The 19,712-nt window shown below is 40.8% G+C and overlaps 1 protein-coding gene across 1 annotated transcript in view; it reads left to right on the forward strand.

Moving 5' to 3' along the window:
- Positions 1-17,043, forward strand: part of IQCM (IQ motif containing M) — a 101,118-nt gene extending 84,075 nt beyond the window's left edge. Inside the window, exon 9 of the mRNA XM_087723923.1 lies at positions 16,910-17,043. Within this exon, the coding sequence (XP_087580049.1) occupies positions 16,910-17,043 (134 nt within the window). The remainder of the gene's footprint in view (positions 1-16,909) is intronic.
- Positions 17,044-19,712: the final 2,669 nt, after the last annotated feature.

The following is a 19,712-nucleotide window of genomic DNA, read 5'->3' on the forward strand; positions in this document are numbered from 1 at the left end:
AAAGAATTCTATTTTTGTTTAACATGTTTGCTTGTAAAAAAGCTGTCAGATAAAAGATTTTCAATTTGAAATCTATAGATGTACTCATAAGACACCATAACGTTACATAAGGCTAGAAACATTTAAGTATCTAAATTCTGTTGAAATCAACAGAGAATTGCAATATCAGGGAGGATCAATCTGCTTAATACACTGAAAACTCAAGCATATTGTGCATACTTTTCAGTGAACAATTAACTATTGAAATAATTTTCATTCTTTGAATAAAACTTAATTGTGTCTAGCTAACACTGGTTATTTTCAGGGGCATGTGTGTCAAATATATCTTACATTTATTTTTTATCTCTTAATAGATATATTTGCACTGATTTTTATGAATGCACACACATTTTTTAACCACGAGAAATTGTGTTGTTCTTATTGAGCATTTTTATTTAAGAAATATCACAATCTTCAAAACAAAGCAGGATCCACAGCAAAGCTTTAGAAAGTAGCAGAAAAAAGAAAGCAAGAAAAAAAATCCACCAGTCAAGGTATATGCAAATCTAAGTCACAATTCCTTAATTCCTATTAAAGGTCTTCCCATCTTCATATTTCAAAACTTGATTCAATCTACAAGATGCATCTTCCCCAGTTTTAATAAAGGAGAATGAATAAAAGACGTTTAGGCAAAATACTTCAGCCACTACTAATGATGTCATTATGCTTCTAGTGCTTTTTAAAGAGGTACGAAGGCCAGATAACATGAAATGATGTTGACATTTGTTGATAGACTCTAAATGCTAAATATTTTTATTATGCAAGAAGAATAAGTGGCTAAGACATTTTGTTCTGCAGGAGATACCCACTCATTTGCAAATTCCAAGCCATGCTTTGGCATTAGAACAAATTATGAGGCTGTTTTTTTAAAAACAAACAAACAAACCTATCTCCATAGATTGAAATGGTTCTACTCTTAGCTAACCATGTGCATTTGGCCAACATTTGTTGACTTGTTTTTTGTGATTTATCCACCACTTCAATTCAAAAGACTAATTTAGTTAATCTACAGATACTAATGATAAAATAAAATAACAATAATCAATACAAAGCATTGCGTTACATTACACACTGGTGCCAACTATTCAAAAAGTCAATTCCTAAAGGTCTTCCAAAAGACTCAGGTTTTTACCAGTTTCCAGATTGCCACTAGAGTAGGCACTATCAGGTGGGTCAGGTGAGAAAAATCTATGTAGAAATGTGATGTTTTACATACAAAGTCTAAAGCACCAGAATGGCATCCAGCATTTTATTATTCATGTGACGTGATCCTCCTGATTGATTATTAATTAAACATGCTGGGAACATCACAATATTAATTGAAATGTACCTTGTAGCTAATTTGTTTGAATCTACTTGATTGTAGATTTCAGGAATGAAGTGGGGGAAGCCACCTGCCCCTTCCAGAAGAATGGAATATTTTGAGGAATATTAAAAAGGCAGATTATATTTCCCTAAATGAGAAATGGAGAAACATGCTTTTTTTAGTGGCAGGAAGAAAACTACTCTTAATACCACCACCACCCCAGCAGTTATTTTGTGCCCATTAAGAAAGATTAGGCCAGCCTATCTACAAAACAAAAGACCTTCAGATCCAGGATGATGGGATTAAGAAGAATAGGACATGGTCCTCCAGGACATAATAGGATTAATCCACTACTATTTAGCAGAAGATTCAGAACTTGCTATACTGCCCAATCTCCTAAGGGCATTTCAGACATTGCATGATTCCCCAGAGCAGTCCAAACTTCGACCAAAACTGGGAACTCAGACAAACACATAGGATTTGCATTTCCTCTTTTGCCTGTAGAGCCAGCTATAACCCCTACGTGACCCCATAGGAACCTGACAATAGAATAATGCTCTTGCACAGGAAGAGGAAGTTCAAATGCAAAGCCCAAAGAAAGTATAACACCCCCCCCTCTCAACTCCATTTTGTCAGATGATACAGGACTGCTGTTGGTTCTATTCATCATTAAACCATCTTTCCAATCAGCCTCCATGTTTCCAGTGTCTTTCTCCCAGCTTGGAACGGAACCAGATTGATATTTCTTCCCACAGAAGCAACTTCAAATGTATATATTTTTTCTATCTGAGCTAGAGTATTAGAATGACCCTTCTGACCCATATATCAAGGTATTCAAGTTGCATTAAGTTATTTTGATATGCAAGACATATTTAATTATCTTTGCATTTTAATATTGGACTTGTTATCTCTGTGTAAATTCATATGTAGTCAAAGAAGTACCTTGTGCGCATGAGAGAGCTGACACTGATCTGGGACAAACTCAGTTTGCAAACAAATTTAAATTAGAAAAACCTAAAGGCATCCCTAATCCAGAATACACTAGTGATGACTGAGCATGCTTAGCATTGATACAATTCTGTCACCTATTTGATGAACAGCAATGGAAAAAAATATCCTAGGGCATGAAAAAGACTATTCAACAAATAATGTTGGTAGAATGTGTTGCATTTGTAATGCATCCCGTTTAAATAAGCATAATGTCCCAATGAGTCATACCTAGTCAATTAAATATAGAACAATATAGAGAAAATAAACATAAACCCAAATGCACATATATTGATAAAAATAACGCAAGCAGCAGAAATTAGAAAGGACATATACATGACATAACTAAAATAAGATAAGATAACTATCAGGATCTCAATCAGAAGAACTGAACTAGCTTGAGACAAGAACCATGTCAAAATCATACTGATAGTAAAATAGAGTGATGTCCTCCTAAGAAGAACTTAATCAAGGGTCCTTTCTTGAAAAGGCTTTTTGGTTTTTCAGAGTTTTATATTCTTGATGGAGAATGAGGCCTCAATCTCATTGAGGTATGTGCAACAACTTTTATTAGAACAAAATAACTAGAATGCAGGTATCAACAATTTCAGCACCTTGCTCTGCTTGACAGCTATTTATACGGGAGCTGTCAAGCAGAGCAACCAATAGGGGCATGGCAAAAGCCCGTTTCCAGCCTGGTGCATCTTAGTCAATAGGTGCAAGCCTTTGGTTGCTGGGCTGTCAGAAGTAAGTCGAGGACTTGCAGCCGGTCATAAGTCGAGGACTTAAGACCGGTTGCAAGTCAAGGACTTTACAGGAGATTGAGCATTTTGGATTAAATAATCTACACAGTGTAGTCATTTTGTGATGTAGAAAAACAGTTTCCTGAAATGGCCTCTTCAGCCTATTTAAGAAGAGGCTGCTTTTGATTGAATATGCAGAAAATATGCACCCCTAATGCTTCATTTAATGAATGTATAGGAAACTCCTTTTAATAGCACTAAAATTTTAGATATATTACATAATTAAAATTTCCTTTAGTCAGACATTGATACCATAATAAATAATTCTTCAGAAAGCATATTTTCAGGGTCAAAACACCTAATGATAAATACTATGTGGCATTTTGTTCCTACAAATGGAAAATATGACCTCATTGCACATGCTATAATAAAATGCATTTAAAAAGGTAAGCTGAATATAACAGAACGGTAACTTTACAACATACACATAGCAGAGATTTATACCAGAATCCCAGTTACTTTGATTTTACAAATTTTCTCTGCTGTTTAATTTAAAAAATAAAAATAAACAGCAGAGAAATAAATCTTCCTGCAGTTGCTGCTAAAATATAATGAATTAAACTTGAAAGAGAGTTTTGCAAGGGGATTAAACAAAAAAAACATGTTATAATATAGTTTATTGTATGTTCATGAATTAATTTATTATCATAATTCCAAGTTTAATGAAAATAGTAGATTTCAGTCCAACAGGATGAGAACTGGAAGTGATGTTTAAATACTAAGCTTTGTAGAATGAAAATAGTCTTCTGCTATAATTCTACTTCCCTTTTCTAGTACACAGTATAATTTATCATATAGCCTATTGTTAAAAATACTAATTTCTAATTAGGATATTATCATGTGTGTTTGCTGGCAAAATCTGTGCTGGATGAGATGTCAAGTGAAGGTGAAGTGCTTGGATCCAAGACCTTAACTGAGAACTATAAATTTCTGCTCCTTATAACTTGTGCTTCATAGAAAAGAACCATTAACCACTGAAAGAAGAATATCCCATTCACTGCATGCAACCAGAGACTTAGATAAAACTTTGTGTTAATAGATACTTACTGAACATATTACAATGGTTTGCTTCTGTTACCACAAGACACCCCAAAATAAGCAAAGAATCTGATCAATGCTACAATAAAATATTAATTCCGAAGTGCTTTACATTTATATAAGAGTGAGGGCGTCTGCTTGTGGAAAGCATCAAAATGTAATCAACAATCAAGAATTGTCATCCATTGCTTTGTATCACCAGCTGAGTGGCCTTCACAATAATGCAGTCTGGGATTATTGTTCTGTTTTAAAGTGCTAATATTAGCACAAAATATAATCACAATTATTTCAGATACTAATTGCATGCTCCCTTTTTGGCAATTGTCAGTTGTCTTTGCAACATGCTTTATATAGGTTTAGATAAAGGCTCTTAATAAGTGGTTTCAGAGGGCAAGTCTTTGTATGTTCTTCTGGTACAGCAGGTTATCAGGCTCCCAGGCTTTCTGAATATGTACTGAGGAATGTTGATACCAGGCCGTGTGGGAGATGCTAATACCAAATATTTAGCAGGATTAATTCTAGGAGGGATTAATGAAGAGTATGCAAGTACCTTAATTTGCTCTCCTTCCTACAGAAGTAGAGCAGCAACCTGGTATCCAAAATAATGAATTAAACAGTCTTAAAAATGTGAGAACTGACATGCTAAAGTTGAGAAACACTAATTTATTGTAGAAGTTTAAAAATCTTCCAGTGGAGGAAATTGTAAAGACACAAAGCCACTTGGACCTGGGTTTGGGTTGCAGTTTAGCCTGCATATGTATATAGAGGCATAAATTTTGGAAAGGACATGACAGGCTTAAAACCACTTTATAACCTCTCAAGACCGGAAGGCTAGGAACACGGCAAGCAGAAAATGGCTCAGTATAAGCTTGTTCATGTGCCCCCACCTGTCCTTGCCTGCCTTCTAAAGCCCCCATGTAACAAGCTTAAATAGTTGGCAAAACAATTATCTTTGCAAGCCCAGTGAAAATTGAGCCATATGCCTATTCATTTGTTCACTGCTAACAAAGTCTCAGGAACAATTTATTCAAAGTAACCTTATATCGGATAATAATTTTAGCACAAAATTTATTTTTTGTACAAAATAAAATGCTAGTCTCTGTCAAATATCTCAAGTCTTATTTTTAAGAAAATAGAAAGTGGTTCTTTTGTGTCCCTGCTAATACAGTATTGTATAAAAGTCTGTTTAGCTTTTCACATATACTGCCAAAAGAATTTTTAGTTTGTGGCTTCTTGCAGTTATGACTTCCATCTGTTTCCCTTTATTCATTTATCATTCCGGATTCCAATTTTCCCCTTTTGGTTTTGGGATGGTATTTTATAGAAATTTTTATAGAGATTATTTTTTTAAATAATCTCTGGTAGATTAGATTGAAAATGTATGTAATTATATATTTTCAGTTAAAAGTTCAGACTAGGACATTGAGCTGCATTGTCCCACAGAAGATTCCATCTTTGAACATTGTGATAATTGCTTACTTTATAAATCACTTTTTATCTATCTTTTAAAGTTGCTTTGACTAGCGGTTATTATACAATCTTCTAAAAAAAGCAATCCCTTGTCAATTATATATTGCATGAAGAAATTTATCTGTCTTGAACAAGTGGTGGTAAATGTAATATTAATTGTCATTATTTATTTTTTGCAGAACTAGTCCAGAACATTTAATATGATATCATCACTATAATCATTTTGTTTTGTGGCCCCTTTCCCTTACAAATAAAAGCTCCATCCTATTAAGTATTTTAAAAGGATATGTTCCACCTACCTGATCCAATAGCTCTTTCTACAAATGAATAAGGCACTATGCTGGAACAAACATTTTGATATATGGTTTCAAATTACACAAATATTTTCAAGTATAAACATACCAGAAATTTGTTTAATAAAATTATGATGCTGTTGATTACCATTACTTCACATCAAATATGCTTTTTTCACAAATACAGGCCACTTCATTAAAAAAAAATCCAACATGGGTATTTTTTATGGTTAATTATAAATAATATAATAATAGTATATTATTAATACAGCTATCAAGTTATGGTTGATTTTTCTCAAACTGCATATAACCTCAGTGTTTCCTTACATTCAGTTTCATCTCTATTTTGTTAACTTTTGCTTTAGGCTGAGGAAATCATCTCTAACTATTATTTATTTATTATGTATTTATTTAATTAATTAATTTATATCTTACTATCCATAGTGACTCTTGGCAGCATATAAATTTGCAGTGGATCTGGGCATTTATTATGAATGAATTGAAGCTATTCAATGAATGTTGTTATTTCATGGTTCTTCTGATTATTTATAACTCAATGCCGACCTTTGGGAATCTCCTAACTTACTTTCCAGACTGCAGAATGCTGAGTCTCATACATGTATTTCAATACTCTCAAAAAATTCTGATTACTTGGTGTTAAAATCTCCATATTTTCAAATCTTGAAAATATGAAGATGTTCTGTATAACTATAGCTATATTTTGATGCTTTGGCCAACACAACAGACCTTCCATCTCGGTTTAATTCAGAATCCTAAAATATAGCAAATATTCTCTACTTCAAAATTTCCAGATAGTGAAGTCATTTTATCCTCATGTATTGGTGGGGGGGGGGGGGGGAATCTGGAATATGTACATTTAAATACCTACAGTTCAAATGTTTTTTAATCTAACAGTCTCTGTTAACAAGAATGGATAATACTAATGTAATCATATTCTTACAAAATATTTAAAAATTTTGAATCTGAGCAACCATAATTTTATATTGCCATGCCTAGTATCTCTGCTAATTACTAAATACAGTAAAGTCCCAGAAATAGAAAATTGCATTACTATATAAATTAGTAACTAGAATTTATACTAGTAATTGTATAGTAGTACAAGTAATTGCCAATGCTTTTTAAAACAAATGTTTGGTCCAACTTGCTGGATGTTAAAATCATTGATTGGCTACCTACATGATCTAAGATCTTGGTGGCAAATTGATTTTTATTCAGTTTCTCTCATTTATTCATGACTACATTTCAGTTGAGTTTGAAAGAAAAATAAATGGCTTTCTGTTCATAAAGGTGGTATGAGAGACCTGTGCATTCAGAGCAGCAGTAGCTGCTCCTATTTACAAGCATTTCAGACTTAAAAGAGACATAACTGCTACCCAACTGACAATACCTGCTAATCCCTGCAGCCCTTTCTGAAGTAGCAACTAATAGTTACTTGGGCCCAGCCTATAATACCCTGACTTCAGCCACCCCTTCCTCAACAATGTCCTGATTCATGCCGTGTTTGCCTGAAAACAAGACAGTGTCTTATTTTCTTTTGATCCCCGAAATAAATGCTTGGCCTTATTTTCGGGGAGGTCTTATTATTTTTGAAGTGCAGTAGGCAGTGAGCGTGGTCATCTCATGGCTGCTGCTGTGTTGCAATATTTTTGGAGAGAACTTATTTTTGGGGGAGGGCTTATTTTACTGCCTGCACTCAAAAGCCCGACTGGGCTTATTATCTGGGAAGGTCTTATTTTCAGGGAAACAGGGTACAAATTCCATACTGATTTCTATTTTCATAGTCATTATTATGTTATTACAATTATTCAAACCTTGCTTCTCAAGATAATAATTTTCCCAGGTGGCTTACTTGGATGAATTTTTTCCTTCGTCATAGCTAGCCACAGTTAAAAGTCTTTAGGGCTTTTGTTTCAACCTCTGGGTTGGGTAATACATTTCCCAAGGCTTTTAATTAAAGGAGAGGTGAATTTCTAAGTCTAATTCTCCCTTGTCTGTTTTACTACAAAGTTAATTTGAAGAAAACTTCTTATCATACCATGGGCTGTATTAATTCTTCTAATTCTGGGGAATCTTTTCTGCCCTCTAGAGGAAGATAGGTTCCACCACTTACTTGGTTAACATTGCTTATGTTAACTTCCACTTTGTAACTCTGAAGCTCTTATTACTTCAAAGATTATTATCACTGTTAGATCGGCAAGAAGCAGCAGGAGAGAGGCGCGAGTGAGTTTCAGCACTTTTTATTGCAAGAGTAAGTGACTGCACTCTGCCAGCTGGGCTGCCGGAGCTCGCCTTTTAAGGAGCTCCGGCAGACCAGCAGGCCAATGACAGTTGTTTAAACTTCCCGGGGTTTGGGCAACCAATTCCCAGTGAGCATGTGAAAAAATATAAATTTAACAATGTATGTCCGTACGTAACACCCCTTCCCTCCTACAATGAACAATGTCCAATCCCTGGCCTATGTAGGTGATGTAGTCTTTCAGGTAGGTGGGGTGCACCGGTCTCCTACTTGAACTGTGCAGATCACTTGTCCCTGGGAGCTTGGCCACTGCAGTTGAGCCTGCTGTTCCTCTGGATGCCTGGGAAGTAACCTTCTGGAGCTTCTCGGCCCACGAGTTGAGCTTTGGCCTTGTTCCTTCAGCTCCTGAGATGCAATTTCTTTGCTGGACAGCTTTGGACGCAGCTATGTGTTCATGGCTCAGGTTGGACGGTTGTCCCTCGATATCTTGGCTTGGTAGGACAGGTTCCTGCCCGTCTGCTTCCCAGCTGGCGATTGAGCATGCTCTGTGGGGTGGAGACCTGGAGTTCTCCAGAAGTTGTTCTGAGCTGGCGGGTGTGGTCTAATTGCCCTGGTTCCTCAATTCAGCATCCCCCACGCGGTGTCGGAGCTGGTTGATGTGCCTCCTCCAGATTCATCCATCCTCTAGCTCCACTTGGTATGAATTCGGCTGGGTGATGGCCACAATTCAGCCCGCCAGCCAAGTTGTGTACCCTGCATAGTTGTGGGCGAATACCTAGTTGTTTATGTTAAACTCCCAGGTTGGTCGAGCGGAATCCAGGGGGTTCTCTGGAAGGTAGTCCGGGTGGTACAGGTCAAGTCTAGACCTCAGTCTTCCCCCCATCAATAGCTCTAGGGTGAAAAGGAATTAGTCAACCTTCTCCTGCCAGCTTCCTGCTCCCATTCAGGTGAGGGTTTCTTTTGTGAGCCTCACCATTAGCTCGGCCTGTCGATTGCTCACCGGATTGAATGGGGCGATGAGAACATGCCAGATCCCTTACTCTGTGAGGAATGCCTCCATTGTCTTGGTGGTCAGTTGTGGGCTGTTGTCAGAGACCAGGGTGTTGGGTAGGCCATGGGTTGCGAAAAGAGAGCTCTGATGGTGGCCACTGCCATGGTTGATTGCATGATAATGATCTCCAGCCATTTGGAGTAATCATCCACCACGATCAGGAACATCTACCCTTCCACTGGTCCCACGAAGTAGATGTGGATGCATGAACATGGTCCCTTGGCTGCTTCCCACTCTCACACAGGTGCCTGGGGTGGGGCTGATCATGTCTCCTGGCAGGGCCTGCAAGTGGCTACCCACACCATGATGTCCTTATCCATATTGGGCCACCAGATGTAGCTCCGGGCTAGTGCCTTCATTCGTACTATCCCCGGGTGAGGGCTTCTATGGCTCGTCTCCGCAGCCTCTGGGGTATGATGACTCTCTCCCCACACAACAAGCAACCCTTGATAGTTTATAGTTCTGCCTGCTTACTGTGGTAGCTGTGGAACTCCTCACTCAGCTTCTCCTGTGGCCACCCCCTCAACACCCAGTTCAGAACCTTTAGCAACCCCTTGTCCTTTTGTGTGTGCTCGGCGATGTCCCTGGTGGTGGCCGGGCTGGCTGGGTCAATGTCAATCAGCAGTACCATGGTGGTGTGGGCAGGGTCTTCCACCAGCTCCAGTAATGGGCAATGGCTGAGTGCATTGGTGTGGCTGATGTCCTTCCCTGGGCGGTGGATCAGCTCGTAGTCATACGCTGTGAGGAAAATGGTCCATCTGGTCATCCTTGGGGACATGTACAGTGGGGTTTGTTGGTTCCTGATGAGGAGCCCCAGCAGTGGTTTATGGTCCGTGATGAGTTTGAAATATCTGCCACTCATGGAATCTCTTGATCCCTGCGACTGCAGCCAAGGCTTTCTTGTCGATCTGGCTGTAGTTGCATTCAGTTGGGGACAAGGTCTTGGAGTAATAGATTATGGGAGCCTCTGATCCAGCCAGTAGGTGATGGCTGAGGACCGCTCCAACTCCAGGGAAGCATCACAGGTGATCCAAACTGGAAAAGTATGGTTGAACTGGATAAGCATGCTGTTGGAAGATAGGAGCTCTTTTACCGCTGCGAAAGCCCAGTCTTCCTTCTGTATCCAGGTCCACAGTGCTATCTTTCCCAGGAGCTTATGCAGCAGCTCAGCAATGGTGACCTTCTGTTGTAAAAAAAATACTATAAAAGTTCAATAGTCTTGGAGCTCTGTCTTGTTTCTTGGGGTGGAGGCGTTTCTAATGGCCTTTACTTTGCTGTTGGTGGGGTGGATTCCAGACCCATCTATGAGGTATCACAGGAACTCTACCTGCCTCACACTGATTTTACATTTCTTTGGGTTCACTTTAAGTCCCTTCTCCTCCCAAAGTCTTGCACATGTGTTCCATCAGCTGCTCTATGGAGTCCCCTGAGATGAATATGTCATCAAAGTATGGCACCACCCTCGAGATTCCATGCAGTAGCTGCTCCATTAAACACTGAAATAGTCCTGGGGCTACGCTGACTCCAAACTGCAGTCTGGAGCATTTGAAAGCCCCCCTGTTGGTCACTATTGTCTGTGCTTCCATGGTGGCTTCACCCATAGGCAAATGTTGGTATGCCTGTGCCAGGTCCAGTTTGGCGAATATTTTCCCGCTTCTTAGGGAATGCAACAGATATTGCACAACTAGCACTGGGTACACACTTTGCTGTCAGGCCTTATTCAGCGTACACTTGTAATCCACGCAGAGGCGGACGGAACCATCTGGCTTCACGGGGTGACTATTGGGGTTTCCCATGCCACATGGTTAGTCGGCACAAGGATTCCTTGGGCAATTAGTTTGTCCAATTGCTCATCCAGTTTGGGCTATAGAGCAAAGAGGATCCTTTGGGGTTTGAGCCTGATGGGAGTTACATGGAGGTCTAGGTTAAATGAAATGGGTTTCCCTGTATATTTACCTAGGCCCTTGTTGAAGATGTCCATGAACTTTGCCAGTAGCCGATCCAGGTCATGGGTTGAAATTCGATGCAGGCCGGTGATGTCTAGCCCCAGGGGCTTGAATTATTCCACTCCCAGTAGAGACGGTCGATGGCTGGAAATGACCATGAGGGGTAGACAGCCCTGGAATTCGTGGAACACCACCTCAACCTCCATTCTTCCTAGGACTTGGATCCGGTTCCCCTGGTAGTCGTTGAACCAGACATTTGGTGGTTTGAGGAGCTTCTTGCTGGCTGTCGGGTTCAATTTCTTAATGGTCTGCCAGGACAAAATTGTAAAATATGATCCTATGTCCAGCTCCATCTTGCATGGTTCCCTTTCAATGGTCACTGTGACATGGAACTTCTCCCCTTTGTAGGCATCTGAGTGGCCCACAGTGGTGTGATGGATCTCCCTCTGGGCTTGGTACTGTTCCTCTCTCCACCTATTCTGCTGTTGGCCGGGTCATGGGTTGTTTGGTCTCCCCTGCAGAGCTGTGGGTCTAGGCTGGGGTGGGGTGGGCTGGGTTGCGCTGCACGCCTTGGCAATGTGGCCTTTCCAGTGGCATCTGTGGCAGATGGCTTCCCGGAAATGGCATACCGCTCTTGAATGGAATCCCATGCAGCCTGGACAACGTGGCTGCCTGCCCTCTATGTCCTTTGCATTTTGTCTCTTCTCTGGGTACACACAGTGGATGGCGGCGGCATCATCCTCTTCATCGTTGTAGTTCAGAACTTCGGATGCCCAGTTGGGTTCCCTGAACATTTGGTGTATCCCACTGGTTTTCCTTACATGCGCTGCCAAGTTATCCGATGACTTGCTGCCCGTGGTTCCTCGACCTCATCCTTGAGTGAGACTCCCCTTCTGATCAGCAGTTTCTTTTGCAAGGAGAGGTCTCTCATTCCTAGGATGATCCAGTCCTTCATCATTTCCTCTGGGTTGATGAATTTGCACCGGGTTGCGATTTCTCAGAAGTTGGCCACGAAATCATTCACCATCTCTCCTTCCCATTGGTGCAGGTGGTAAAACTTGTTCCGGCTCACCAAGGGGGCAGAAGATGATACATAGTGGTCTTCCAGCTCACCTTTTAAGGAGCTTCGGCAGATCAGCTGGCCAATGACAGTTGTTTAGACTTCCCATGGTTTGGGCAACCAATCCCCTGTGTGCATGTGGAAACATGTAAATTTAACAACGTCCGTCCGTCCATAACAATCACAGTTCACAATTACTTTTCTACTGTTGCCAAAATGTTTGCTTTACTAATTTTTTAAAAAAAGATTTAGGTTTAGGTTTATTAGATTTATATGCCGCCCTTCTCCCAAGGGCAGCGTATGACATTAAAAGAAACACATAATACAAAAGTTAAAAAAAATTAAATAGAGTATCCCAAACCCAATTAAAATTGACAATGACAATTTTTTAAAAAATTGAATTCAAATTAACAGTGATCAATAATTTATTTTGTTTTGTTCAGGCCAGGGTGGCTTGCTGGAAAAGCCAACATTTAGGGTGCGTTGGAAGGACCAGAGGTCGGGGATTATACGAAGCTCCGGGGGCAGCTCATTCTAGAGGGAAGGTGCTCCCACAGAGAAGGCTCTCCCCCTGGGGGTCACTAGCCGACACTGTCTGGCCGACAGCACCCTGAGGAGGCCAACTCTGTTGGATCGCACTGGAAGGTGGGAGGCTACCGGTGGCAGTAGGTGGTCTCGCAGGTACCCTGGCCCTAAGCCATGGAGTGCTTTAAAGGTCATAATTAGTACCTTGAATGGCACCTGGAAGACAACCGGCAACCAGTGCAGGCTGCCTAAAAGGGGTGTAACATGGGAGCAACCCACGCAGCCGCATTCTGGACCAGTTGAAGCTTCTAGGTGCTCTTCAAGGGCAGCCCCATGTAGAGAGCGTTACAGTAGTCAGGCGAGAAAGGACGAGGGCATGAGTGACTGTGCACAGAGCATCCTGATCCAGGAAGGGGCGCAACTGACGTACCAGGTGAACCTGGTAAAAGGCCCCCCTAGTCACGGCCGTCAGGTGTTCTTCTAAACTAAGCTGCATATCCAGGAGGATGGCCAGATTGTGGGCCCTCTCTGAGGGGGCTAAAATTTCTCCCCCTATCATCAAAGATGGAACAAGATGCACAAATCGGGATGACAGAAACCACAGTGACTCCGTCTTGGAGGGATTAAGCTTGAGCCTGTTCCTCCCCATCCAGATTCACACAGCCTCTAGGCATTGGGATATCATGTTGAGGGCATCGTTTGGGTGGTTTGGGGTAGAGATGAAAAGTTCGGTATCATCAGCATATTGATCTCAAAATATGTTTTATTTCTTTTAAAAAACACAAATATTTCATCTTTCGTCAATCATTAAAACATTGAAGTACAATTTTTTTTGTATCCCCTTCCCTCCCTCCACCCACCCAACCCCCCTCCTCCTTCCCCCCCGACTTCCCAGAATCCGTACACGGTATGGATTTTTAACTAACACAGTCTAAAATCTATTGAGAAAAAAGAAATAAAGAAATTAATGACATTCTACATTGACCTTAGCTTCTTCTTACTGAACTAACTTTTAACAGTTTAAATCATTTCTGATCTTAAGCATAGGCTAACTGGAATTTCTTGGTCCCGTATTTATTTTGTATATAGTCAATCCATTTTTTCCAGTCTCGTTTATATCTCTCATTTGAGTGATCTTTAAAGGTATCATCAGCATATTGATGATACCGTACCCCAAAAGCATGGTTGATCTCAACCAGTGGTTTCATATATATATTGAACAGGAGGGTGAGAGAACCGACCCCTGGGGCACCCCACAAGTGACGCGCCTCGGGGTCGATCCCTGTCCTCCAGTCAACACAAACTGTGACCGATCCAACAGGTAGGAGGAGAACCACCATAAAACGGCGCCCCCCACTCCCAACCCCTCGATTCGTTGCAGTAGGATACCATGGTTGATGGTATCAAAAGCCGCTGAGAGGTCTAATAGGACCAGGACAGAGGAGCAGTCCCTGTCCCGGGCCCGCCAGAGATCATCAACCAACATGACCAATGCCGTCTCCATGCTGTATGGGCCTGAAACCCGATTGAAACAGATCCAGGTAGACAGCTTTATCCAGGGACTGGGGAAGCTGATGTGCTACCGCATTCTCAACAACCTTCGCTACAAAGCGAAGGTTGGAGACCGGACGATAGTTGGCTAAAGAAGCTGGGTCCAGGGAAGGCTTCTTAAGGAGGGGCCTCACCACCGCCTCCTTTAAGGCGGTGGGAAAGAACCCCTCTCTCAACGAAGTGTTGGTAATTGCCTGGAGCCAGCCTTGTGTCACCTCCCGGGAAGCTGAGACTAACCAAGAGGGACATGGGTCCAGCACACAAGTGGCAGCACTGAGTCTCCCCATAATCCTGTCCATGCCCTCGGGGGTCACAGGATCAAACTCATCCCAGATGATCTCCACAAGATTCATCCCCATCGACTTGCCCGAATCTACCCAGTCAGAGTCCAAGCCTGTCCGGATCTGAGTGATTTTATCCTGCAGATACTGAACAAATTCTTCAGCCCTACCCTGCAAGGGTTCTTTCCCAGCTCCTTGGTTAAGTAAGGAGCGGGTCACCCTAAACAGGGTGGCTGGGCAGTTATCTGTGGACGTGATAAGAATGGAAAAATGTTGCCGTTTTGCTGCTTTTATCGCCACTAAGTAGGATTTAATATTAATTCTTACTAGTGTTTGATCAGATTTGGACCAGCTGGCCCTCCAACCACTCTCTAGGCATCTTTTCCAGCGTTTCATCTCCTGGAACTCCTCGGTAAACCTGGGAGCTATCCGGGATCGACACCAGGTCAGAGGCTGCAAAGGCACAACATGATCCAAAGCCCCAGTGGCCACCCTATCCCAGGCTTCCACTAGGGCTTCAGTCGAGTTGTGAGCAAGGGATTCAGGAAAAGTCCCAAGCTCCATCAGGAACCTTTCAAGGTCCATCAGGCACCTGGGGCGGAACCATCTAATCGGTTCTGTCTCCCTGTGGTGAGGGGTAGCAAGTATGGAAGTCAAGCCTGATGAGGAAATGATCCGACTATGACAAGGGTTGGATAGAAATATCCCCTAAATCTACATCATTCATCCACTGCCCAGAGACAAAAATCAGGTTGAGCGTGTGTCCCCCATTATGGGTGGGGTCTTGAATTAACTGAGTTAGATCCATAGCCATCATGGAAGCTATGAACTCCCGAGCTGACTCAGATGTCTCGCCAATGGAAGACAGATTGAAATCCCCCAGGATCATAAGCCTGGGGAAATCAACCACCAATCCAGCTAACATATCCAGCAGCTCCGGCAGAGCCAATGAAACGTAGCAGGGAGACAGGTATATAACAAAAAGGCCCACCTGAACTCCAAGGCCCCATTTCACAAAAAGGGACTCACACCTGCCTATCTGAGGCACAGTGACCCCCTGAGGTCTGAGACTTTCCCTAATAACCACTGCCACCCTGCACCCCTGCCATGGGCTTTCGGCTGGTGAAACGCCCGGAAGCCTGGTGGGCATAATTCACTAAGGGGAACACACCCCTCTTGGCCCAACTAGGTCTCCATAATGCATGCCAGGTCCGCTCTACCCTCTTGTATGATGTCGTAAATGAGGGGAACCTTATGTACCACAGACCTGGCGTTAAGCGACACCAGCCGGAAACCAGGGTCCTGTAATCCCGAGCACCCAGGGGTGTGAGAAGGGTGATGAGTGTCGGAATGTGCGATCGCTCTTAAACAGCAGACCTGCGTCCCCCGAACATAATTTGGCCCTCGCCCCCCACCATATCTGCCTCTCCCACAAACAATAGAGATGGTGAACCCCCCAATGGAATGACTTAATGTCTCCCCCAGAATCCCAACCCTTCCCAGCACTCCCAACCTGCGCCCATTAGTTAACTCTGGCCTGTGCCCTGTCAGACTACCCCCCAAGCCTGTCTGAGCAATCCGTATCAACCCCCCTGCCCTCCCCTTAAAATTTGATTTAAAAACCCCTGTAAAAAACCCCTAAGATGTCTCTTCTTCGCATGCCACCTCTCGGGATCCCAAAATCCATCATTAAGGAAGCATCTTGATAGGCAAGAAGGCCATCCCCGGGAAAGGGGGAGTTCCCGAAGGGAATAAAGATCTGTCGCAGTATAGCATAGAGGAGAATGTGGTATCAACCAAATGGGATGACATCACAGGGAGTGCATTTATGCAATATTCCAAAAAAGTCTTCCAAGTCAAATTAGCATGCTAGTTTAAAAAGCATATAATAGATTAGTCAATGAAATATTGCTACAAATTTGATTATCTCTCTCCCCGCCTCTCTCTCTTTCTTTTGTATGAAACCTCTAGGAAACAGCTCACTATTATCAAAAATCAAACTTGTTAAGGAATATCCACGAATCACATAGACAAGTACATTTGAAAAAGCATAACAACAAAATATCTCAGGCTAAGCATCCATGTATCTGATTTCTTAATCATGTATATTTTATAATGTACAGTATTAATATTGTGCAATATAGAATATTAGCTTTATATCAGTGAAATGGGCAGTAGTTCACATAACTCTTCATATAAGTAATCTGCCACTTTATCTTTGTCCATTATAATTTCAATTTAGAATCATCTTTATTTGTGTTCCCTTTAGATAATCCATATATCTGTTTATTTTATGTTACAGCAAGAGGACACCCAGTGCTAAAATCAGCTGATATTCGAATTGCTGGTGCTCTAGTTGCCGCATCCATGCGAGAGAGAAAGAAGAAGGAGCAAATGGAACAAGAGGAATCACATATATTAGAAGAGAGTGACTAAGTCAGGAAGCAAATGACAGACAAGCGAGCCTTACAACAACATCGAATTGAGTTAATAGATAAGAACCTTAGTTAATAGATAAGAACCTTGAATTAATAGATAAGAAACCTTAGTTCTAACTTCATTTTCCTCTAATGGAAATTTCTAATGTTGTAATGAAAAGTGTTTCATTCTTATAATAGAAATATGTCTCCTTAGTCTCTAGGGGGTGATACTTAAAATTCCTATATGCATAGGACCAATACAAATACATTAAAAAACCTGCTTTGTAAAACAATTTCATTTTATTTCTATGAATTGTAATGTATGACACTATATTATTTTGCTATATAGTGATGCAGTATATGATATAATGTGTGATAATATACCCATCTTATAACTGGGGTAGCATTTTTTTTAATTTTCAGAGCTCTATTGCTGCTTTTTGATCTCAAAAGTCTTGTGTTCTTTATTTTTTTTTAAAGAATAGTTTATTTCAATAACGGTAATTCCTTTTCAAAAAATTCCCACTGAGCTGTAACTGGGTCCATCAGAGTTGTAGGACTACTGCTGTCATCTTCCTGGGGCATAATGACTCTAGAGAATACTGAGATGCAGACATTTTATAAGACTGCTGCCTACATTTGGAAACAAAAGCAAAAAAACAAAAACAAAACCAAACTCAGTAAGGATGGTAAAAAAATTTTTTTCCTTTCCATAAATAAATTGGCACTCAATCCTCATCAAAGAGCAAGAAATATTGGCTATGCTCACTGAATGTCCACTGTTTTTTTTTTTTTTGGCCAACTACTCAATGAAAGTCATCGCTTATATGTAAATGAACTGTCAATGGTTTGCCACTGTTGGCAATCACTGGACTGTGAAGGGTATGTCTTAATAAGAACCAAAGCTCTTCACAGACTTTGATTTACTGGAAATAAAATAGAAAAGTCCTCTGGGATTAGGAAGGACACTTGTTTCAGATAAAATGTCTAGACAGTAGCAATATATCTGGGGCTTTTATTATAGCAAAACTGCAAATTAGAATGGAGTGCAGAGAAAGTTCCTGTGACCCAACTGAGTTCAAAAACAGTGCTTCTGGCTGACATTTTTCCCCAATGCTTAAATCTATAATAAGCTTATAAGCAGTTCACTCCAAATACAAAATAATGGATGCTGTTTCAGGAATTCAAAGCAGAGATGGTATTCAGCCGGTTCAGACAGGTTTGGGGGAACCGGTAGCAGAAAGTTCGAGTAGTTTGAAGAACTGGCAAATACCACCTCTGGTTAGGCCGCTCTCCTACCCCCGTTGTTCCCTGTCCTATATTCCCTTGTTTTTTAGCTCAGCTGATTCACGCGGCAGAGCAGATTGCTGCGCGTCAACTGAGCTGAAAAATAGCTCAGCTCATCAGCATTGACACTGAGGGCAGTCTTTGAGTGCTGCGCGGACGCACACAAAGTGCTTTCTCCTAGAACAAGTAGGAAAAGATTTGGAATCCCATCACTGATTCAAAGCCACCATAACTTCTATGTCTTCCCCTGGACTTTCCAGAACTTTTTATCATCTCATTAATGCTATTTCTCTTCAGTGTGTAAATTATCCCATCACATATAATAATTCCACTTGATAATACGTGGAATTTAAGGAATATACTAATTTGTTTTTGTTTCATCACTGACAGAAATTCAAGTGCTACAAAATTCTTTTTTAAAAAAAAGGTGGAAAAAATACTTGAGAAGAAGTCGAGATTCAAATGATTAGGCAAATTGAAACATTAGGATTAGATTTTACCAGATGATTAAAAAGTAAAGATCTAAAACTAAAACAGAAAGTGCTCTTTTTGAAATGTGTTCATGTTGCTTTTTTGATATTTCCCTTTGCAAAAGTACTTGTACTTCAGATGTCCCCTTATATTTGTCAAGATTTTTAAGTCTTGGCAGAAAATATTGTTGAATTATGCCAAAACAACTGGCAATATTTTCTAGATGTTTGTGGAGGTTGAATGACAGTCACATGCAGAACTGACTGGAAATTCATGGCCCGGTCAGACTACTGCATACTTCCAGTCCTGCTGGGCTGTATACCAATACAGAATGATGTATCTGTCACTAGTTATTGCCCCCATTCTATGTTGTGCAAATATACAAGTGTGTATATAAACTCTGGATCTAGACCATTGCTCCTGGCATCCCAGCTAGAATTTATGGGAGTTCTTATCCAAAAACATTAAAAGGTTAATAGCATGTAACTTTCTAACTTTCTTTAGTTAGAGACTATACAGATTTGATATTGATAAGATAACATTGATAATGAAAAAAATGTACTGTAGATAATTTTACTTTTGCACAAATGGCTTTTAAATTTCTCTGCTGTTCTACATGTGTGTGGGTGTGAATGTGGTACATATATCAATACAAACACATAGGCAGGTGGGATTTGAATCAAGAACTTTTTAAAACTTCAGTGTCTACCACTATCACCCTATTTAAAAATGAGAAGGAAAACATTTATTGAAAATCTAGCCTTTATTGTGAAATCAGCACAAACATCATTATTGTCAGAATAAATTGATATTTGCAATAGTACTGGAGCAGTTGATTATACGATGCCTCCACAAACAAGAACCAAGAAATGTTGAATGCTGAAGTAAGTCACTAATGCTACAGCTGTAACCTTAGTTTACAGGTTC

This window comes from Thamnophis sirtalis, unplaced genomic scaffold (assembly GCF_051295495.1).
Source record: "Thamnophis sirtalis isolate CommonGarterSnake01/CBP01778 unplaced genomic scaffold, rThaSir2_p1.2 scaffold_10, whole genome shotgun sequence".
Lineage (NCBI taxonomy): Eukaryota > Metazoa > Chordata > Lepidosauria > Squamata > Natricidae > Thamnophis > Thamnophis sirtalis.